Source organism: Botryllus schlosseri, chromosome 8 (genome assembly GCF_051294905.1).
Source record: "Botryllus schlosseri isolate E-star chromosome 8, Bs_hap1, whole genome shotgun sequence".
Classification (NCBI taxonomy): Eukaryota; Metazoa; Chordata; class Ascidiacea; order Stolidobranchia; family Styelidae; genus Botryllus; species Botryllus schlosseri.
In genome coordinates, this window is record NC_137243.1 from 16,644,998 (window position 1) to 16,669,337 (window position 24,340).

Sequence of the window (24,340 nt, forward strand, 5' to 3'; positions counted from 1 at the left end):
GAAATGTAACTGCTGTAATATAATTATTTTAATAAATCATGTGACTTGATTGGATGCAATGCTGGCACGAAGAGGGTCCAAAATTATTTCGTGAATGCATAAATTATAGAGAGCGTTTTTTTGAAAATTTGTGCAAGTTTTTAAAACTGTTTTCGCGCTTTGTGCGATTTCGTGTTCAAGGTTTTGTAGAAATAGGCATATCGGCGTCGGCCATTACCGCGCCACGGGACGCCGAGAAGTGTGCCAAAAGTTCTGCAGCGAGAAAAACTTCGCCGTCTAATGGTCTATTAACACCTTAATGGCTGATAGTACCGAATCTTCCCCTCTTGCCAAGCTGAACCCCACAGGACAAATGCCATCCCACAGAGAAAAAAATTGGCAGCGAAGATATACCAATTTGCGATCGTGTGCGTATGGGCGATTTCAATATCTTTTCACATAACAGACAGGAGGTCATACAGTGCAGTAAAAACATCTAAAGAAGTATTATTCGACGGCAAAGCTGGATGCTCTGACCAGTGATCAAATTCCCAAGGTGCATGAGTGGACGACCTGAAATAACCTTAGCATAAACGCCTCGAAATTCCAATTGCTGACAGTAAATGCAAAATAAAACACAACTGTTAACATCGCTGGTCAGCCCGTTTCCAACACAAAAAATGCCAAATACCTCAGAGTTTTACTGGACTCGGACATGACCTGGAAGAGTCCTGTTGCGTCCCTAGACACTAAATTATCACCGAAGTGCAGCCTCTTCGCAGCCTTAGACGTTCCAGGCCAGCTTGGGTTCTTCTGATACTCTCTAAATCCTTAATCCAATCGAAGTTACAACATGGCATCCTCTGTTGGGGGGATGCCAGTAAAACTGCACTCGAGCCACAGCAAAAACTACAGCATAACGTACTCCGTATCATAGCTAGGGCCCCAAAGGGGCCTCTGGTTGTCCATCCAAAAAATCGCTGCTGAAGAGATTCGGTGTCCTAAACATAAACGATATGCAGAAACTAGAAATCGCCAAGTTTATGTATCAGTTCCACTGCGGTAATTGCATAGAATATTTCAATGACTTCTTTACCTCGGAATCAAAAGCGCACAAGTACGACACACGCGCGTCCACGTCGTTCAAATATCATATGATCGACCGAAAAGATCATCGCTCTGTCAAATATGCCGGACTTGACTTCTGCAACAGCTAGTATCCCGCCGGTCATCCGACAGTCGACGAGCATATCCACTTTCAAGTCGAAATACAGGCAATTTCTACTAAATGAATACTAGTCCGCCCTCAAGATTACCGGACCACGACCTGACCTATCGATCTCGCCTTCCGTGACATGCCACCCCATTTTTGTCGCTTGCTTTTCTATACTATCTTCTTTTACTTTTCATTCAGTGTGTATTGCCACCTCTTTACATCGCCTGGGCCAATGTGGGTGTCTGATTCCAAAGACTACTCGTCGTTTCGAAACCTTCCTATCTTTTCATTGTATCGCAATTTTTGAGGTGTATTGAACTGATTAAAATTACTGATATACCGAACCAAAATTATGCCTACGGGCCTGGCCAAATATATGTGTATATATTACGGGCCTTAAATTTTCCCAACACCACATCTAGGTCAGCTCTGCCGCTATTTGACTAAGTGGACTGAGAGATGATAAAAAAATTCCAGCAATATATTCTATATGCATATGCAATTACCAGTAGTCAAGAAAGCTACTCAAGTAGAAGTAGAAGTAGCAGCGAAAAAAATCTACTCAAGTACGAGTAGAAGTACTTTCTTCATAAGCAACCTAAAACTACTTAAAGTAGAAGTAGAATTGACTGACTTTAAATCTCCTCAAGTAAGTAAGTAGTTGTGAAAACGATCGTAATTCGTTCGCATGGACTGTCAAAAGCTGCAAATTTTGCTATGCGAAAGGTGCAGAGCTTGATTCATATTGATGCATACCAGGAGGCAGGGTTGTAACCAAGTCACATGGCTCCGAGTCACGAGTCAATCTTACTTTTGTGGTTTTGACTCGAGTCAAGTCGAGTCATTTTAGTTCATCATCGAGTCGAGTCCGAGTCCAAGTCACCGTTTAACGGGTCAAGTCCGAGTCATAGTGTTATGACTCGAGTCCGAGTCCAAGTCACAGTATTGAAGTCATGTTCAACTCATGTTTTCAATCCTGCATGGGTGATATCGAATTCCGCTATGCTACAGATAGACGAGACAGGCCGCCAATATGATAACTCTACTAATCTTAGAACTTAAAATTAAATATTTGTCTTGTCAGTCTGATATACATCACAAATACAAGCATTCAGTTTTTATTTCGAGCACAGCGACGACAGCTCACAAATAGGTGATAGAGAACCAACGAATTCACGTCAACATGCTATCTGATAGAGAACCAACGAATTCACGTCTAGATACCAGCTAATAGAGAATCAACAAATGCATGCTTATGTCTGGATAAGGTATTTGCACCAGACCAGCATGCTGTCAAAGCGTGCATGCAGCTATGTGCACTGTGCAGTGACAAAATAACTGATACCTTTTGATATTACTAAAGGTTTTCCCAATTGCATTACAGACTACATCGCAGTTACAGCATTGGAGAAATAATTGTACTACGGGGCTGTTCAAAATCATTTTTTCAAATTTTTCTACTACCTCTTAAAATTATACATAGTAATTGTACATAGTAAAGTCATGCTCATGTCACATCGATAAGATTATTTATCAGCCTGTGCCTGTGCGCAATGCATCACTGAGCTACACAAACACCGCACACCTGGTGGTTTCCAACCGTTTATGGTCGCGACTCCATTTCCAACATGAAAATGTTCCGTGGCCCAGCTCAAAATTTGATAAGCTGATTACTAATTAAAGGTCGGCGCATTCGCCTAGACCAGGGGTTCTCAAAGGGTGGGCCATGGCCCACTAGTGGGCCACAGAGCATTTCGAGGTGGGCCACAGAGCTATTTGGAAAATCTCAGAATTAATGTAAGTTTAGTTCTGTTTCTTATGTTATTCGCTAAAAATATATTCGTATTATCAAATTATACGTAGGCTACATAGCTACAAAGCTTTTCATCCGACCCTGATTAGACGTAGTGGCACGTATCAAGTCAGCATGTACAAATCGAAAACGTTAGGGGGAAACGATGGCTTTTTCTACTGGCTATGACAACCTACGGCTAACAGCAACTAAAATAATTTCAAGCGTATAATAACTGGAAGATAATGCTGAAGTAACCAAGTAGCCTATTCCGGCAGCGTCATATGCCGTATGCCGTTGAAAGGGGTATGCAATGAATTCGCAATGAAGTGAAATTGATGTACAGATTTACTCTACGTCGGCAGGCCGTGTTATTGTAAGCTAAAAATAGCCATAATTGCAAATTATTAGCAACTTCTGGCGGAGGTATACTGCACCACCTCAACGAATCTTATTGGATTGAGGATTTATCGGAGCGCATTATTATTTGAAGTCGGTTTAAAATGTCCGGCCCGTAAATCATTGTACACATAATGTAAGAGTCACAGGAATGGATTGTATCATTGGAGTGAATATTCTGACATCGCAACTTCAGTTGTTTTGGTACAAGACATACAAAGTACATCATGCATATTGAAAAATCTTTCTTCACTTCTCTGTAGTACCCCATCCACCAATTGTTCGATGCTGGCCCAGAATGATTATAACATTCCCCACAATAGTATCACTAAAGTCCCAATCACACAGTGCGGGGATCTGATCATTGTGTTTCGCGACGCGAATGGAGCAGCGGGCGAAAATAATCTACTTAGGAGTTTTAGCTTATGGTCTACCAGGGCCGTAACTACCGCACTCACACCCCCAATTGGGGAACTCGAAGGGGCCCAAGATTATGTCGTTGGTCGTTTGTTGGAGGATATTTATTCAACTTGAAAATTTTTTTTCGCGCTTCGCGCGATTTCATAGCCCGGGAGATCGAGATTTAAATATCATCAGTTAGAGAAAAACGCGCATATTTTAGAGAAATAGGCATATCGGCGCAGTCCATGACCACGAATTAAACAGAATTATGACTCTAAGATATCAGGTGGGCCAAAGCACATTTTTAAACCGGAAAATGGGCCACGGCCAAAAAAGGGCTGAGAACCCCTGGCCTAGACTTATCCACGGCCTATTTGGAAACTGATTTGATTGCATTCAACATCTTCGCGAACCCCAAAATAAAGGCAAACTACCCCCAGGTTGAGAACCTCTATCTCTGAATAAATCATCGAAACGGCGTAAACCGACTCTATACGAGTATACCGTTATCTTGTAATTGTAATTGCGATTACAATTAGACTTAATTCTTTAAATAAATGTTATTTTTATTTATCTTTGATCGCAGTTTTTGCGAGGGTGGTAGTCCTTCATATTAAAGCCGACATATGTGATACTAAATCGCGCGTAGCGCGAACAAAAATTTCACGTAGCATGAATCTACCCAAATATAATATTGTTTATGTTGATTTAGGAAAAAATTATGAGCTTACTTCAAAGTTCCAGACATTTCGGCATATTTTCGAAATTCCTCCCGGACGCAGTTTTAACAGTGAAATTCCGGACATGTCCGGGACATTCCAGACGTCTTGCAACCCTACCTTAGAATAAACCTACCTCTACAGAATACACGTTCCACTGGTGCACTAGATGCAGGAATGGACAAGCATTTTTGAACCACAATGAAGAGCATTGGATACTCATTCTTTCTAGTCACCAAAAAAAGCAAAGAATCATCGCCTTCAAATCTACAAGACCTTATCAGTCTAGCTCTTCCAAGCACTTGACCATCTGAGTCATTGCCTTGGCTATAATTGAACTTTACTTCGATTGTTTTCTTGTATAATTGAAAAGTCTTGAGTACTTTGATTACGGATGATCTATTACACCTTCATTACTGGATCATTTTGTGCAATGCATTGCTAATATGTGCCATTGTCTGTTGTTTTCACGGCTGCATATCTGATATCAGGCGAGTGCATCGGAAGCAGTGGTGACAAATAGCGATGGCGGCAGAATTCGTCAGATGCGTTGATCTAGCCATTACGATTTGCAAATTTCTTCATCTTCAAGTCATATAAAATAAGCCGAGTCAATGACTTGGGTCGAGTCATGCGTAATGACTCGAGTCCAAGTCGAGTCAATCCAAATATTGACTCGAGTCGAGTCGAGTCATTTTCCCATTTCAAGAAAATGACTCGAGTCAAGTCGAGTCACAAAAAAATTGTGACTCGAGTCTGACTCGAGTCGAGTCATGACTCGAGTCATTACAACCCTGCCAGGAGGTATCCAATTTTCGACAGCATAAGCATTCGTCCCATCATGGGATGAAAATGATAGTATTGCTATGGAAATGCGATACTAATCCTCTGTTCACTCGAACAATCCGTTTTAGAAAATATCGTGGTATGGCGCCCTCCCCCATATTATAAGGCCCGTAGTTTAGTCGGAGAGCAATACGCAAAAGTTGTATCGGATACGGTCTAAACACTTTGCGCGATTAGTAAATGTTGATGAAAATATGGAGGATCGTAAAAATGCCATATTGTGTAGCTTTATTTCCGGAAATTTAAGGCAGTACTACACTTGCTTCTATACTTCGACATGTATGTTCTCCAGAAAAAAGAACTGAAACTAATTAAAACTCAAAGTATGATACTGGGAATTGAAAGAGAAATATAAATACTACTGAAGCTGAAAATGTATTTCATGTCTTTAGTCGTGAAAACTTCAAAGGTAGCATGCTAAAACAGGTCTAAGCTTAAAAAAGTCCTAATTCACCTTTCCAGATTAGGACACGCCATGGACTGCTAGATTACGATATGATAAATAAATGCTAGATTGCGAAACATCAGTTTCAAACGTTATGATGGGCCATATACTGTGATGAAATATTTCATATGGGCGACAATACGGTGTGAACAGAACCACGCAACCCGCTATCTAAATTATATTCACCGATACTTTCGTGAAATCCTATCGGTCACTCGTCCATATCCACTGTGCGCGAAGCGTTACGAAAATTCTGGGCTTTAATCAATATTTAAGGAAATTAAATGTTGATATTCCATGAAAATAGCCCCGAAATTCCTCTGGCTATCTTCCAAATTGGAGGATTAAACTAGTCCTACTTGACAAACTGAAAATAGCGAAAAGTAAGTTAGTATATCACGAAATATCACGAAGTAGAAGTAGTGGGAAATTAGATCTACTTGAGTAAGTACCCAAGTAGCGAAAAGCTACTTGAGTACTTCAAAAAAGGGGAAGTACTTCGTTTCTGACCACCTCTGACAATTACCCATATTATTGACCTATTCAATCATGAATTATGAAAAATTTCCGCGTTTCGCGCGATTAGGCCAGATGAAATGATATATATAAATCATCTGGCCCGATGAAGTTTCTGATTTCTGAGCAACCGGTTCGCGGACCGGTTCAGAAAACTAAAAAAAAATTCTCGCTCCGGCGTTCAAAAACGCCAGTGATGTTTCCTAATCTAAGGTTCAATGTTAAAAATTGATTGCACCTCATACGACACAAGATCAGTAACGGGTGCACAGTGCACACTGTACAGTAGGGTTATGACTAGAAAAAAATTCAAAATTTTGTGTGTCCTGTAGTCACAAGCGATGAACTTTTGTGTCTTTATTTCAAAATTAACAAAAGTTAGGACTGGTTGAACAAAAACCTCCAGCAGATAATTTTTTCAGTTTCCACTGTATAGGCTTTTTTTTGTATATACAGACTATATAATATATATACCGACTGATTTGAATTCAACTGACACAATTCCAATTGCGAAGATTTAAAATAGTATTTTAGTAAATTGCGATTGCCCAGATTGAATTAATCCGATCGTTTTCTTGCTTACTGTCCAAATTAAATAATTATTAATTTCGATTTTAAATGTAGAGAGAGAGAGAGAGAGAGAGAGAGATATGGTATTCTTTTTCGCCTGCACCATCGAGATGCTTTGACGACGGAGATGCGATACGGCCTTTATAGTAAGGTCATCTAGTCTGCACCCCCGGTTTTTTCTCCTCCATGCTATCCGTGATTGCTGAGCGCCTAGCAGGATAGCCGCGGATACCAGTTTTCGAGTCTTTGGTCTGACCCGGCCGGGAATCGAACCCACGACCTACCGATCGCGAAGCCGGACGCACAACCATTACACTGTCTCGCTCGGCAAACTGTAGACATCGTATAATTTCAATTTCTCTTGCACAAATCGAACTAGTTGTTCGAAAAGGCGAAAGTAGAACAACTCAATATATTTTCAGCGGTCTAGAAAATCGATTAGAGGAATATGATGAAAATTTGAAAATGCCATATGATATGTGACTCAGCATCTGTTGATAGTGGATGGTAGAATGGCGTTGTTGTGAAACTGCAAAATGCAATGAAGAGCAAGGGTTTTCATAAACCACAATACATTGGTTGCCAACTTAATATTATCGATTCTTAAAGCATACATCAGAGTTCTTCAATCCAACATCCTCAATAAATCCAACTCTCAGCTACAAATTTGGAGATGATATGGTAAAAAACTACGAAAACTTGGTACAATCCACTAAGCCAGAATTTCAAATGAAGATATTAGAAAACCGAGGATGGTGGGATGATTTTAAGTTTATCTATGTGCTGTGCAGAGCATGCCGCTCTTTCAGAGAAAATAGTAGTTACCACTGTAATCAAATGGCTTAAACTTCCATCTCTACGCAATGCCAGATGGAGCTCAAGGGCTATAATTCCGTACTTCCAAGTCCCCAGATGGAGAGTAACTCTTGAGATATCATCCTTATTCATCGCAAATGCGTGTCAGGAAGCCTGGTATTCTAACCAGATGTCTATAGATGGAATATACTGGAGCCCGACCGATTATCGGTTCGCCGATAATATCGAGACGATATCACACTTTGAAGGAATTATCGGTATCGGCCATTGAAGCTGAAAAATTATCGGCAATTTTCGTGACGTCACAACATGGCGGTAGGGAGTCAAAAACTATAATCTTTCACCGCTAGACTGAGAATATTGATATATTTCGCATAGCTTACACTTAACAGGTGTCCAGATGTAGCATTTCTAGTTTATTTCATGTTCAAGTATAACAATGGCTGTCAAGATGATCAAATAAATGCTCTGAAGCTTTGAAAATGTGCTTAGCCTATGTATATCCAACTTCTTTTGAATGTCGGCTGAATGTATTGGGGTTCTCGGTCAAGGTGTGAGATATCGGTTTTATCGGTATCGACCCAAAAATCCAATATCGGTCGGGTCTAGAATATACCAAAGATTATTTGCTGCTATCTTTGCGCTCGAATAACCTGCAGCGATAAAGTGCCGTAAAATCCCATTGGAAGTCGGATATGTCCGTTGTAGAATTCCCTGGCACTAACATAATAACAGAAAGGGAAGTCAAATTGATGGATGAACTTTACCAAAAATGCGAAAGGGCATTATATATGAAGATTAAATTTGTAGCAAAGAATACTTTTGTATTGTAAATATTTTTCATATATGGGGACCAGTGTCGAAAATTGACGTTAGCTTGTGCGGGACATTATATTTTTGATTTGAGCAAAATGATTATAATTTTTTAATTCATACCAAAATGTTCATTAATTCCTGCTACATGCAATTTTTTTTTCAATCATAACCCCACTGTACAGTGTACAGTAAGGCAGTGACACATATGGTTCGATTAGATTAACTTGATTCGCAAACTCGCAAATCAATAATGCTATACTCAGCGCCGTAACAGCACTTCGTCAGCCGCCCCCAACGTTGGTCTTGGGGCCCCCACATGAGGGCTTCGCACCCCAGACCCCCCCCCAGATTATACGCTGTTTACCGCTACTTATCATCTACATTGGGGGCCGTTTAGTCGAGTCAGCTTTTCTCACCTAAACGCGCGAAGCGAAAAAAAATCAATAATTCATTATTGAATCGGTCAGTATTATCGGGAATTGCATATATATTGCTATCAATTTTTATCCTCTATCTCTGTTCACGTAATCAGATTTACCGGTAGAGCTGAGTGAAGTGTGTTTGAAAAAGGTAGGACCCCTCAATTAAACATATTCGGGCGTATACCCGTAGGCAGGAACGAAACAGCACTTCGTCAGGCCCCCCAAAAAACTTGGGTCTTGGGCTCCCTTAGGGTGATAAACTTGCCCCCCATCACGTTGTTCGCTTTTGCCACGAACTTAGATGTAGGCCTGCTGTTTAGTGACCCAGCACGAAAATTTTTGATATTTCATGATAAAATCGGTCAATAACATCGGGAATTGCATTGCTATCAATTTCTTGTCATCTCTGCTCACTTAATCAGATTTAGGCTACCGGTAGAGCTGAGTTAGGTGTCTTGGAAACTGTATATGGCCCGTAAATAATAACTAAACATCTTCGGGCGGGCGGACCCGTTGGTATGACTCCGTTACATAATGTTATTTCGTGACCTCCTGTCTGCTATATCTAAAAATAGAGAATCGTCCAAACATATAGGCTGCTAAAAAGACGCACATGATTTTAAATTGGTATTTATTCACTGGCATATAATTTTTCCTTACGGGATGGTATTATTTTCTTGTGGAGATAGATTGCCAAGACAGGAATATTCGGCGCCAGGCATGTAGGTGCCTAAGGACAATTAAACCTATATGTATTTTGTATATATAACAAAGTTTTCGGTCAGCATAAGGGCAGTCCTCTTCGGCCAAGGTTTTCTCGCTGACGATCGTTCTGGGACACATCTTTGAGGCCTAAAACTTATATGTCTTGGTGCGTCGTAGCGCGGTAATGGCCAACGCCGATATATGCGCATTTCTATAAATCTTGCGCATTTTTTCTTGGGGGAAGAGTACCTCGACATCAAGATAATTGGCAACTTGAAATCGCGCAGAGCGCAAAATTTTTTTAAAAAAGTTGCATAAATTTCTAAAATACACTATAATTTTATGCTAATTCACGAAATGATTCTGGGCCCCCTTCGAGCTCGCCCCCACCCCAATTGGGGGGTTTGGGTGCGGCAGTGGTTACGGTCCTGGATACTGAAGTTCTGTACCACCAAAAGTCTATTCATTTCGGCCCCGTAGGCTACTCATCAAATCCACGAAAGTCGTGAAGATGAGCCATATCTTGCAGACACGTGATATCGAGTGAGAATTATTTATACAAATATATCCAATTTATATTTAGACGCGATATAAACATTACCTAATTGAAAATAACTTGGGGATCTGAAGTGTCTTTTATCCCTGCGTGACTATTCGCTGCACCGCCGAGTACGTTTGCTTCGTTGGCGAATACGCGCTTTCATCGCGAAGAGCGTGTCTGCCATTGTGCAGCCGTGCTGGTGGACTATAGCTATCGAGCTACTTTTGCTACGGTCATTTAGTAATTCGAGACCGACTTGACGCTGCTTGCCTGGTCGTCAGTCCATCAATATGGTTAGAATAAGCCTAATGTTGGGCTGGATGGAGCGCAAATACAGCTCGTCCTTCATAGACACTCTGCGGATGCATGTCAAAGGTGGAACAGGAGGTGCGGGGATTATGCATCTTGGCGGAGTCGGAGGCAGAGGTGGTGATGTTTATGTCGTCGGTGCCAAAGATCCAGATCTATCTCTCAAACAGTTGAAACAGAAATTCCCGCAAAAAAGGTTTTCTGCGGAGCCTGGGGAAAGCAGCAATAGACGTGCTTTGAGTGGATTGAAAGGTAGAAGCATCTACGTTCAAATCCCCCACGGAATCACAGTACGAGACGCCAACACTGGAAAATCGTTAGGAAATATTGATAAGCCTGGTGACCGTCTTCTAGTTGCGAAAGGTGGCAAAGGGGGTGATCGTTACAATCGTTTTGAATCAGAAAAAGGTATAGCAAGAAGTATACTTCTGGATTTGCGACTCATCGCGGATGTCGGATTCGTAGGTTTTCCAAATGCCGGTAAATCAACATTACTGAATGCTATTTCTCGTGCTCGAGTTGAGGTTGCCGATTATCCATTCACTACTCTACAGCCACATGTCGGCATTGTACATTACAAGGACAAAAGAAAAATTAGTTGCGCAGATATTCCAGGTTTGATCGAAGGATCGCACATTAATCTTGGAATGGGTCACAAGTTCTTGAAACACATTGAAAGAACCAAGTTACTCCTTTTCATGGTTGACCTATTCGGTTTCAGTTTGTATGTTGATAAAATTCAACGTGACGCATTTCAAAACATCCAGTTGCTAACCAAGGAACTTGAGCTTTACAACCCTGATTTGATCAATCGTCCGGCAATTTTGGTGTTCAACAAAATCGACATAGAAGGCGCAGATGAAAAATTAGGCATTGCACTTGATAAATTAGCGTCTTATGAAAATCATCTTGATTCACTGCCTAACGGTATGATACCCAAAAAGCAAATTAAGTTTTCAAAGACGTTATGTATATCTGCCAAAAGGGGTGATTCAGTGAATCATTTGAAGTCAGAAATTCGTGATGCGATTGATAAATACTTCACTTCTGAACTTGATTTAATATCTGGAACTGCAAAGGCTGTTGGCTGCGGACAATCACATACTGCTGAAAATAACGTTATTAATCCCACAAAACACATTTTGATATGATTGCAATTTGCAATACCGCTATCATCATTTTTGTTTTTGTATCACATTGTACTAAATAGGCCTAATTATGACTTTTCAACTGCTGTTTAAGGACGGGCATTAAATTGTATAGGATTCATTTTCTTATCAGAACTGCTGGGCAGGTATAGCAGCTACAATGGGAAACAGACTACACAGTATCTGTCAGTATGTTCTGTTTTCTAACCTTAAATTTGAATACATGACTGGCGGTACTAAACTTGAATATTGCTTTCAAGACTACTTTCATTGTAGTCGAAGACATTTGATTTGATTCTTATCAAGAGTTAATATCCTAGGTAGCCTATCCTTGTATTAGGTGCACTGAGAATTTTTAATATTTTGATTAAACTCGTCATTCCCTTGAAATTATCATCTTGTGTAACTATTTATCACGACTGGAATCTGTGGATGTTTTGTGCCATAAATTATGTGTGATAAATCAGTTGACATAATAACACATTTCCCATGGCCGATTTGAGCATCATATGTTGTTTAGGTTGATTGTGGGACCGAAGGCTTTGTAAAGTGCAATTTATCTTTGTGCTGAAGTCCTGCCGTCATAAAGAGCGCACTTTGGCGCTTCGTCACCCAATCGTGGACAATTAGCCACAACATGTGGCATTGTGGCCCACAAATCACAGTAGCGTAATATCTGAATTCAAGTGCCACTGTGATTTTAGGTAGGGAGAACTACCCAATGATCACATGACCATATCAAACAGCATATTCCAACCTTAATCTAATCCTATATCGAAGACTCGCTAGCACAATAATCTGTTGGCTTTTGAATTCAATCATGGAATGGCTCATAATTTAGTAGGCCTAAGCACTTTTGCTTTTAATCCGCACATGTTCCGACAACTGACGAGCAGATATGTTCTCTATCTTGGCAACGGGTTACTAACTTACTATATATTTCATTTGTCTGTACTCAAGTCCACAATTCGTCAAGCCAGTCATAGCTAAAAAATAAATTGTGAATCATTTGGTAATTGCGCATGATAGCCTAATGCTGATACACAAATGCTAGGCTAGCCAGCTAGGCCTAATGCTAGGTTACTGAAAACCATATATTGATGATGGTTATCATTTGTTTCAATTATCACTGTATCACCATGTATTCCATCGTTGTTTTTTTCTTCATTTGGTGGTCAATTGAGGTGGAAATGTTGTTGCAACACTGTTATTGATATTGCAGCCGTCAAACCATGTCTTGTGTAACTGCATGTCACATGCTGATTCCAGTCATTATGCAATAGGTCTATGTTTTGTAACCTTCGTCACGACATGTCAAAAGTGACGTCTGCAGGTTGGCACACTCAGCATGGAATTGTTCATCGTTTTGATTTCATAACAAATTGTTTTGATTGCAGCTAGTGTACATATATTGAAACCACAATATCAAATATTGACAGTTTGTATAATGGAAGAGGAAAATATGTCGTCGAATTCAAAAGAGGGTCTTCTCGAAACCGATCATTCTTTGAATAATATTCATAAAAGAGATGACAAGGATGAAAAGTTTTCTACCTATTTTGAACAGAAGGTTGTTATCCCCAAAGGCAATGAAGATGGGAATTTTGGGGTTGGTCGCTGGCAGATGGATATGCCGCCGTTCAGTTGGAAAAAGCTGTGGGCATTCACAGGTCCTGGTTTTCTCATGAGCATAGCATATCTCGATCCTGGCAACATCGAATCTGATTTGCAGTCTGGCGCCGTCGCCGGATTTCAATTACTCTTCATGCTCTTCCTCGCCACCATAATAGGACTTATGATGCAGAGACTCGCTGCAAGGCTTGGCGTCGTAACTGGAATGCATTTGGCCGAAGTCTGCAACCGTAGGTACAAGAAAGTGCCGCGGCTGATATTGTGGGTTATGATCGAAATTGCCATTATCGGATCTGATATGCAAGAGGTTATCGGTTCGGCTATTGCGTTTGTTCTACTCTCAGGAGGTCGCATACCTCTTTATGCGGGAGTTCTTATCACCGCTTGCGATGCGTTCGTTTTTCTTCTGCTGGATAAGTACGGATTGCGTAAACTTGAAGCCTTCTTTGGCGTGCTGATTACTATTATGGCTGTTACGTTTGGTTACGAGTATGTCGCAGTCGCGCCGGATCAGAAGGAAGTGGTTTTGGGCGTAATTACTCCTGTGTGTAGAGGCTGTGGGAGAAGTCAGCTACTACAAGCCGTTGGGATTATCGGCGCGGTCATCATGCCGCATAATATCTACCTCCATTCAGCCCTCGTGAAATCGCGAGACATCGACCGTCGCAAACCTCGCGCCGTAAGGGAAGCCAATTTTTACTTCTTGGTTGAAGCTGCAATTGCATTGGGAGTGTCTTTTGTCATCAATTTGTTTGTGGTGTCTGTGTTCGCTGAGGGATTCTACGGGCGTACCGCTGCCGAATTGAACGCGACTTGTGCCAATGCGTCGATTCCTAATTCAGCCGGCACGTTTCCCTACAATGCCTCATCTGCGAATGAGACGGTTGACACAGACTTGTTCAAAGGTGGGGTGTTTTTGGGATGCTTTTATGGGCCTGCCGCTTATTACATTTGGGCGATAGGCATTTTAGCGGCAGGGCAAAGTTCAACCATGACAGGGACATACTCTGGACAATTTGTTATGGAAGGCTTTTTGGATTTGAAATGGTCCAGATTTAAAAGGATTCTTCTGACCAGATCAATCGCTATAGGACCGACTCTCTGTTTGGCGATTTTCAGCGATGTACGCAAATTGACCGGTATGAACGATCTCCTGAACGTATTGCAAAGCCTTCAACTCCCGTTTGCCTTGATTCCCATTTTGCATTTCACAACCTCAAAAGCGGTCATGGGAGAATTCAAGAATTCGTGGGTGTGGTTCATAATCGGAACTATAATTTCTGTGGTGGTGGTCGCTATCAATCTATTCTTTGTTATAGTATATGTAGAGGATCTGCCATATGATTATTTATATGTTATCGCAGGATTGGTCGCTGCTGCGTACCTATGCTTCGTCTTTTACCTTGCTTTCCAACTAGTCGCCAATCTGTTCGGATTGTGCATTGGTAGCTCGTGGCTTTCAAATCCCGTTGACGAGCAAGGCATACAGCCCTTGAATACCGAAGAGTTCCCCCGTACAATTCCAAATACCAATAGTAAATATCCGTCTGGTTATATATAAATATATTGCTGATATTTCCACCAGCAGTGCAGTCTGCAGTGTTTCTATTTTTTCAAATTCCAAATTATGCATACTGATATATTTACACTGGTAACTACTAGTAAGTCTCATAAGGACTGGGGCATAAATAGCCCTGTGAAACTCCAAATGCTGTGTTCTTGTTGCCACTATTTGCTCAACTCAGTGACCAATGTGGGTTTGTAATATGAAGATTCATATTACATATGAGTATATTTGAATTTACATATACTATGCGAGTGCGACCCCAGTTGATATATGATATATGGGGCCAATGGGGGGTTCATGACACTTATAGTGCAGTGAAATCTATATTCTTATTGCAGCATGTAGTTCTATGTCTTCTTGAGATCAATCGAAAATATTTAGCTATTGCCGTTTGTTTGCAGAATATCAACTTGTTCTCACATTCACGTGTGAATTCCTGTATGTGATCCTTGTGTTTCTGTGAGGTTATGAAACAGTTCGCACTATTTGATGAATTTAGTAAAATTGGGATTTGGTAATATTTTTTTTGTTATTTTGCGATGTTCTAACATACTGTCTATGGATGTCATCAAAATATACCCTCAGTTAATAACCATTAATTAATGAAACTCTATTGTGGTACTCATAATAATTTTAATATCTCCTACTACCTAGCTTTGTGTTGACCTACCCCTGGCTTCATGAAAACATGAGATATTGTCTCAGCTTCTGGCAATACAGCAAGTGACAATGACAATGATGGTAGATTATCAATATATCTATACTATGTCCATATAATTGTGCGATTTGTAATCATGCCAAGTTTCACTGTGATATCAAAATAGCATTTCCTGGGTATGGTCGGATATATATTGTGAAATAGATAAGGCTGGGGTTAGGTATGGGATAGGTCATATCAGGTCCGTAGTATGTATAGCAATCTGTGGCAATGAATTTTCATCTACTGTGGTTTATCATACCTCTGTAGTGCATAACTGCATCATGCATCACAGCCGTTTTTCTACACTTGAATGAAATCGTTATAGCTGTGAACATTATACTGTCCCAACTCAACTATTACAATGTTGAATGTATAACGTCCGCAGCTGAAGATTTATTAATAATAATTGTGGTTTGGCCACTGTAAAATTTAAGCAGCCATTCTAGTCTTTGTTAATTTATCGTAGGCCTGTTGTAAATTATTGAATGTGATTACCAACGGAATGTTTGTCATGTATGTTTCGCAATCTACCGTTGAATCTCATTTTAGAATTAAAAAATTAGTTGCCTTATATTGTACGAATTGCATAATACTTTATTGCGAGAAGCGCCGTATCTTGATGATCAGAATTGTCTCTTGCATGTATTTTTTTTCACCTGGCCGCCTTGAGACCTTACAGCTATCGCGTGTATTGTGTATCACAAGGTGCCCATCTAGAAAACTAAATCACTACCATGGCTATTACTCCAAGTAAGGAGAAGACTGCCGAAGAGACGGCGCGCGGCCGGAAAAAAATTCGCGCGAAGAGGGCATCCTCGAGGTAAGTCAGTAATCAAGACTTTAATTATATACGTTTCTCACAACATTTGTGTTGCGTCTGTAGAATTCCATCCTCATGAAGTCTTATCTCACTTTTCTTTATTACACATCTACCCACGACTGTATGAAGCATGTATAATGGAAAGGCCTATTTAATTCCAGTATTGTAATTAGGAATGGAAGAAATTATGTACCAGAGTCGAGAATTCGAGTACTACTCATGGCTCCATAACCCCGTGAATGACGTAAAACTCAAATATGTCTCATTTATATCAGGGGCGGGCGACTTCTCCAGTTGACGGGCCGGATATGGGAAAATGAAGTACTTGGCGCGGGTCGGATTCCGGAATCGATACATTGAACGCGTACTAATCGCCCTATACGCTAATTAATCGTAACAAAGAACAATTCTTAGTGTCCGAAAAAATGAAAAACGAAAAACCTGCAGTCACTAGATTTTGACGTAGTGAGCAAGTCCAGTGGTGAATTGCGGAAAATTGTGACCGTCGTCGACCATATTAACATATAAGACCGAATTCTGTCTGCGGGCCGCTCAAAATCACGTCGCGGGCCGTATGTTGCGTGTTCCTGATTTATATGATCACAAAGAAAATGGTGGCTGCTGGCCTACACTATTTGGTACTTTCTGACCGTGACCATTTCATAGTGGTTGGTACCGACTCCACTGATGGTTCAAATATAGTCTGCGCGTCAAGTTTTGTACTTTATGTATGTTACAACAAATCGAGTCTTCAATGATGCGATAGCCTAAAGCATTGAAACTATAGATATAGTACCTGTTGATGCGAAAGGCCGTATGATCTCGGTATTTGACAAAAGTAGTCTCTCACTACCCAATTAAAATTATAATTAATGCTCGGTATTGATTCGAGAGCTTCAATCAACTGGACTTACATGTTGTGTCCAGTAATGGTAATGAACCTGCTGAGTTTTGTTGCCAGCTCTGGAAGCAGTTCAGGCAGCGGCCGTAGTTCTTCGTCAAGCAGTAGTTCTTCCGCTGCGTCCAGGAGTAGCTCGTCTTCAAGCAGTGGATCAAGCTCCAGCTCTGAGTCATCGACAGACCGAGCCAGGTATGAAATCTCAAAGCTGGGTCATGCCTAAATTTTACTCGCAATGCCATTGGCGTAACAATTTACAGAGGGAGAAGTCAACGAGAGAGAAAACAATCAACTTCGCCACGACGGAGACGGCCCGCTGCTTCGGCCACACGGCGATCAAGGTCCAGGTCACCACGACGACAGAGACGGGAGAGAAGGTAGTTACTCACCGCAATTACACCTGATCTCAAGTACCGTAAATAAGGTACTCGGTCCGGGTCTACTATGCTTTTTTAGTCACATCGAGGAATGTTACTCATGAATATGAGTAATTAGTGTTAGTGTTACCAATTGGCCTAATATGCCAAAATCTATGGTGTTTCACCCACGTAACCCGGGAGGTGGATAAGAAAGTACACTAGAAGACTCCTCAATCCATGTGCCCCATCGACAGAAGAGTAAAATAATGTGACGTGCTCACGGAATCTTCAACGAATCATTTTCATCACTTTTTATGATGTCACAGCCGCATAAATGACTACGAATATGATTATTCAGATTTGTACCGTTTATGCGACGTTACCAAATGAGATAACACCATTTCCACCACATCAAAAATAATTAGGAATTTGTTAACCGTCCTGATTTCAGAGCAGCTTTCGCGAAGATTCTGTGATTAAGGGAGTTGATCTGATATTTGAGGGGTGATATGTCGGATTCCACATTAAAAATTACAATGTTTGTGGTCCATCTGGATCAGGGGTGGGCAATTATTTTTCTCCGCGGGCCAAATTAGGAGCAGAAATATGTTGGCGGGCTGAGTCAGAAATTTTAGAATATCCAGCGTATTGATTTTATTTCTAAATTGGAAGCAGTGTATTACACGAATTGGTGCTCAGTGGATGTGTTGATATTGAGGAATGACAAAGTGACGGTTAATTACCCAAAAAAATATGTATTTGCCGTCATATTTTGAAATAATGTTAAACATGATACATTTTGAACTCTCATTAAACCCCTATCCGCGTTTTTCTATCAATACCAGCCCCCATCGAGATGCACGATGCACGAGATGCCTTGTATGCCCTAATCGCGCGAAGAGCGGAATTTTTTCATGATTCATGATTCAATCGGTCAATAATATTGGTAATTGCAAATATGTTGCCATATTTTTTAACATCTCTCAGCCCACGTAGTGGCCTACTCAGTTTTACCGCTAGAGCTGAGTGAGGAACTGTCTTGGAAATATTCGGGAGGGCGCGTTGGTATAATTACTTCGTTACATGTTGTTATTTCGTGACCCCCGTCTGCTATGTGAAAAGATATTGAAATCGCCGAAGCGTACCAAACTAAAAAGACGACCCCGCTTCCCGATTGGTATTTCTTCACTGGCAAATATTGCCTATGGACAATTTGACTTTGTGGGTTTCGGTCAACATAAGGGCAGTTCTTTTCGGCCAAGGTTTTCTCGCTGTCGAGCTTTATTCCCTTTACTTAGTTAATTTGATAAGCAGCTGCAATTGCAGTGTCTTCTCGGAATCCCGTCTTGGCCTAAAGTTCATTTATCTTGGTGCGTCGTGGCGCGGTAATGACTAACGCCGAAATGCCCATTCTAAAAACCATTGAATGAAGTTGCATAGCGAAGGTTGCAGTTATTAACCATCTTTGAATTTAAACTTTCGGCTTTCTTTTTTTGACATCCTTTATGGGTGGTGATATATTCGTAGAAATCATGGGCATTGATTCATTTGTTTCATGAAACACATCACGTAACAATTTGAAACACAGACCGTGTAATGCGTAATGTGACAATGGTACCAAAGAAGGTTTGGTGACTTCTTGTGACTTCAATTCTAACGGCATAACTTGCTACATTGACTTTAGTTTTAATCTGGATTTGGCATGTGAGGTAGGCTACGTATAGGCTGCGTAATCGCGGTATGTTAATGAACAGTAGGGTGGAGTGAAAAAAAGAAAATTTTGAATTTCAAAAAGTGCCTCTGATATTTGGTCCCAAATCAAAAATGAATAACTTCTATCATAATTTCAAGTTCTTACGCCCTCTAGTGGCCGAGCTAATTCACCAAACGAGTCGAAAATAGCTAATTTTGCCATATCCTGTTAACCGCTTATGCTAGAAAGCCAGTTTTGGGTTTAAAATCTGCGGAAGCAACATGTTTCTATCTCACTTCCATAGAACTTTGTCCTGAAAATGTACAGAAAAAAAGTTACAAGCAAATTGTCGATTTTTAGACCGCTATTAAAAGTGTTGGATGGTTGTACCAAATTTGCAATGCCAATTAGCATGTGACTGTTTGTTACATTGCTGCTTTAACAACAAAATCTTGTTTGAAGGACTTATCAGTTGATTTTTATATCAACCTAGTATAATTTGGATAGTAGAGAGCATGATTGAACTTTCTTCATAGTTGCAAAGGAGCTACATGACCATTGGATTTGGTACAATGTATTTTCCATGAATGAGTTTCCTATCGCGCGAAAAGTCAATTAACTGATATTGAAATTTAGTCAACTAACTCAGTATCACAAGAAATCTAGAACATCAAATTCTTATAAAGAAATGTAAACTACGTTCTTGCAAGATATTGATAAGCTTTTTGGCATCTTCTGCTGCGATAGCAAACAGAGAGATGAAATTTCACTCCAATGTGGCTTAAGGATGGCACCGAAGGATTTGAAGATCAAAAAGCAGAGCGCAAGGGAAAATGTTTGGTTGACGCTGTGTCTCTTTCATCAGCTGACAAAAGATTTCGAAGGCAGTCAAGCTCAATCCAACAACCCGGTGCTTCTAATGCAGGTGCCAGCACTTCTATTGGGCAATTCAGCTTTAATCAAAGTGATTCAGAGTCAATGCAATCTTAATCAACATCTTCTGGTAATGATTCAACTTTTATGGGAGGTGCTCAACCATCAAACCAAAAGCATGTGTTGGGGATCAACAGGGCAAGCGTTTGTGAACGGTATGATGTATTGGACCTTACAGGAGCTGCTGCTCCAACTTGTGTATTGCAATATGTTGGAATAATCAACTAAAAAAGTGATTCGTTTGTGGTAGATCACGGCAAATAACGAGGAGAGAGAGAAAGGTGCAGAAAAGAAATTCAAAGAAGAGAAGCGGAAAACTTGAATCTTGTGTATGGACTCTACTTCGACGGAAGAAAACATGACACTTTAAATATGGTTGAGGCACCCACTGAGAATTCTCTATGACAACAGAGCTGGAGGAACATATTGTTTTAGTAGGAGAACCAGGTGAGTATTACCTCGGTCACTTGTCACCTCCCAATGGAAAAGGTCGTATTTTGGCAAGAAATATATCAGTTTATTTCCAACATCGACCTCTGCAAAAACCCAGCTATTGTGAGATCAGACGGTACAGCTTCAATGACAGGGAGATTCAAAGTCTGCATTTGTGCAATGGAAGAAAATTTACAAAGACCACTTCAATGGGCTATCTGCTTGCTTCATGGTAATGAGCTGCCATTCTACATATCCGCCTTGAAAGTTGTAATTCATAATCTTGTATTGCGTGTTTGAATTACGCATTGCTGTGAAAACATATCGTAATGGCAGCTCATTACCATGAAGCAAGCAGATAGCCCATTGTAAAAGTTCATTGCACGAATGCAGCCTTTGAATCTCCCTGTCATTGAAGCTGTGCTGTCTGATCCCACGACACCTGGGTTTTTGCAGAGTTTGGTGTTGGAAATAAACTGATACATTTCTTGCCAAAACACGACCTTTTCCATTGGGAGGTGACAAGTGACCGAGGTAATACTCACCTGGTTCTCCTACTAAAACAATATGTTCCTCCAGCTCTGTTGTCATAGAGCATTTTCCAGTGGGTGCCACGACCATATTCAAAGTGTCCTCTTTTCCTCCATCGAAGTAGAGTCCATACACAAGATTTAGGTTTTCTGCTTCTTTTCTTTGTATTTCTTTTCTGCACCTTTCGCTCTCTCCTCGTAATTTGCCGTGATCTACCACAAACGAATCACTTTTTTAGTTGATTATTCCAACATATTGCAATACACAAGTTGCAGCAGCAGCTCCTGTAAGGTCCAATACATTATACCGTTCACAAACTCTTGCCAAGTTGATCCCCAACACATGGTTTTGGTTTGATGGTTGCGCACCTCCCATAAAAATTGAATCATTACCAGAAGATGTTGATTGAGATTGCATTGACTCTGAATCACTTCGATTAAAGCTGAATTGCCCAATAGAAGTGCTGGCACCTGCATTAGAATCACCGGTTGTTGGATTGAGCTTGACTGCCTTCGAAATCTTTCGTCAGCTGATGAAAGAGACACAGCGTCAACCAAACATTTTCCCTTGCGCTCTGCTTTTTGATCTTCAAATCCTTCGGTGCCATCCTTAAGCCACATTGGAGTGCAATTTTATCTCTCTGTTTGCTATCGCAGCAGAAGATGCCAAAAAGCTTATCAATATCTTGCAAGAACGTAGTTTCCATTTCTTTATAAGAATTTGATGTTCTAGATTTCTTGTGATACTGAGTTAGTTGACTAAATTTCAACATCAGTTGATTGACTTTTCGCGCGATAGGAAACTCATTCATGGAAAATACATTGTATCAAATCCAATGGTCATGTAGCTCCTTTGCAACTATGAAGAAAGTTCAATCATGCTCTCTACTATCCAAATTATACTAGGTTGATATAAAAATCAACTGATAAGTCCTTCAAACAAGATTTCATTGTTAAAGCAGCAATGCAACAAACAGTAACATGCTAATTGGCATTGCAAATTTGGTACAACCATCCAACACTTTTAATGGCGGTCTAAAAATCGACAATTTGCTTGTAAATTTTTTTCTGTACATTTTCAGGACAAAGTTCTATGGAAGTGAGATAGAAACATGTTGCTTCCACAGATTTTAAACCCAAAACTGGCTTTCTAGCACAAGCGGTTATCAGGATATGGCAAAATTAGCTATTTTCGACTCGTTTGGTAAATTAGCTCGGCCACTAGAGGGCGTAAGAACCTGAAATTATGATAGAAGTTATTCATTTTTGATTTGGGACCAAATATCAGAGGCACTTTTTGAAATTCAAAATTTTCTTTTTTTCACTCCACCCTAATGAACAGGCTTGATAGTAAACGAATTTCCGGTCCATCAGTTTATACATCGTATGGTTTTAGTCCACGCAGCAACACTAAAAATTAGGTTTGATATTTTAAGTTTTAAGCAGCCTTTCGCGGGCCGCACAGAATCGCTCGGCGGGCCGCATTTGGCCCGCGGGCCGCACTTTGCCCAGGCCTGATCTGGATGGTGGCAGAAAAACTAATGCCAATTCATTTTTCATCGAGTGGTTCTATGTATACGGTGTCGGCCTACACTGGTTCATAGACGTAACTATTTTGCGGTCACCCGTGGCTCGCTTCCTTGTCTTCAACGTCAATGAAAAATATTAATCGTACGTTGCATGACGATGGATATTCAATTTCGACAGCCCGACACCTAAAGCAACCAAACTTCACATCGGAAAGTTGACAAAGAACGTGAATAAGGATCACATACAAGAGATATTCGCGTATTTCGGCAAGGTATTGATTTGTGAATGTTTTACCGAAACTCCGTGGAATGTTACAGAACTCTTCTCGTCTCAGCTCAAAAACGTTGATTTTCCGATGGAACGGGCCGGGGCCGTGCCTCGATGTGTGGCGTACGTCGAATACGACACCTCCGAAGAAGCGGAAAAGGCCTTGAAATTCATGGACGGCGGACAAGTTGATGGGCAGGAAATCTCCATCCAAGCTGTGCTGCCTTTGCGAAGTCGGCCACTGCCAAGGAGGTCAGATTGCTAGCTACGTAGATATTTCGGTTTTAGATTACAGTCGGTTCACCCGCACATTATATACCGATATGCCGTGGACGCCGAACCTTATTTTTGCGGATATACCATAGTGGTGGTCAAGAAGGTCATCGCTGGTGCTCAAGCAGAATTAGAAGTAACGTCGTACATTTTTACTCGAGTACAAGTGAAGGTAGTGATTTAGTTATAGTTTTGAAATAGTGGAAGTCGCCCAAAGTCATAAACTATTGCAAAATCCGATATGCACTGCCAAGCATAACGTTGAGCGTTTTTCCATTTTATGTGATGGAATATACTGCGATCAACTTTGAATTACGAGTAACTTTCAAGTATTTGAAGAGCTTCTTCGAGGCTCAAAACTTCAATATACAATTAAATAATATAGTCATATTAGAATAACCTCTGCAATTAGCCCTGACGAGTGTCAGCCGAAAATATTAGAGTTTATTTCAATATGAATATATTTTACAACTTTCAATTGTTAACAATCATAACCATAACGAAAAAGCTCAAGTAGGCAAAATCTATTCGTGTACGGTACTTCATAAAAGTAGTACTTTCTTACTGACTACTTCTGGTATGCAGAAGCCTGTGACATCACAGTTGTAGTAGATTCGTGTTATCATAGCAGCACGAAACCGAGTTTGGATATGTGTCATTTGGTCTTATCCACAGGATTCACTGTGCTAATCTGCTGATGTATTGTTTTTACGCCCCCACCATACTCAATAATATATATGTGCCGTAGTTAGATTTTGTTGCGTAATGTTGCTCTTATGCAACTGTGTTGTCAGCAAAAGCAGGATGAGTGCTAGGTGATTGGAAATGTTTTATCAATGTGCTCACAATCGCACACCCGGTCTGGAAATTTCTTCTTGTTGCTACATTGCAAGTGTGCTGCTTATCTAAAATAATTGCAGGTTATGTGCAACATACCTTGGCTTGACGCCTATGTGCATGCGATTGATAAACTTAAAGAAGGGACGTAGAATAGTTTTAGAATAATTTGCTACGGGCGCAAGCGGTATGTCGTGCTCATCGACTATTAGGTGTTACTGAAAAGGG

The 24,340-nt window shown here is 40.6% G+C and overlaps 3 protein-coding genes across 3 annotated transcripts in view; all 3 read left to right on the forward strand.

Moving 5' to 3' along the window:
• Positions 1 to 24,340, forward strand: part of LOC145445111 (uncharacterized) — a 170,962-nt gene that overhangs the window by 145,369 nt on the left and 1,253 nt on the right. Inside the window, exons 2-6 of the mRNA XM_080323249.1 lie at positions 16,246 to 16,360; positions 17,322 to 17,450; positions 17,519 to 17,635; positions 22,913 to 23,006; positions 23,070 to 23,254. Of these exons, the coding sequence (XP_080179375.1) occupies positions 16,275 to 16,360; positions 17,322 to 17,450; positions 17,519 to 17,635; positions 22,913 to 23,006; positions 23,070 to 23,254 (611 nt within the window). The 5' untranslated portion in view covers positions 16,246 to 16,274. The remainder of the gene's footprint in view (positions 1 to 16,245; positions 16,361 to 17,321; positions 17,451 to 17,518; positions 17,636 to 22,912; positions 23,007 to 23,069; positions 23,255 to 24,340) is intronic.
• LOC145445105 (GTP-binding protein 10-like) lies at positions 10,207 to 13,038 on the forward strand. Its single transcript, XM_080323242.1, has one exon. The coding sequence runs from the start codon at positions 10,475 to 10,477 to the stop codon at positions 11,642 to 11,644; it is 1,170 nt and encodes a 389-aa protein (XP_080179368.1). The 5' UTR covers positions 10,207 to 10,474; the 3' UTR covers positions 11,645 to 13,038.
• On the forward strand, positions 13,089 to 16,245 carry LOC145445093 (natural resistance-associated macrophage protein 2-like). Its single transcript, XM_080323221.1, has one exon. The coding sequence runs from the start codon at positions 13,089 to 13,091 to the stop codon at positions 14,832 to 14,834; it is 1,746 nt and encodes a 581-aa protein (XP_080179347.1). The 3' UTR covers positions 14,835 to 16,245.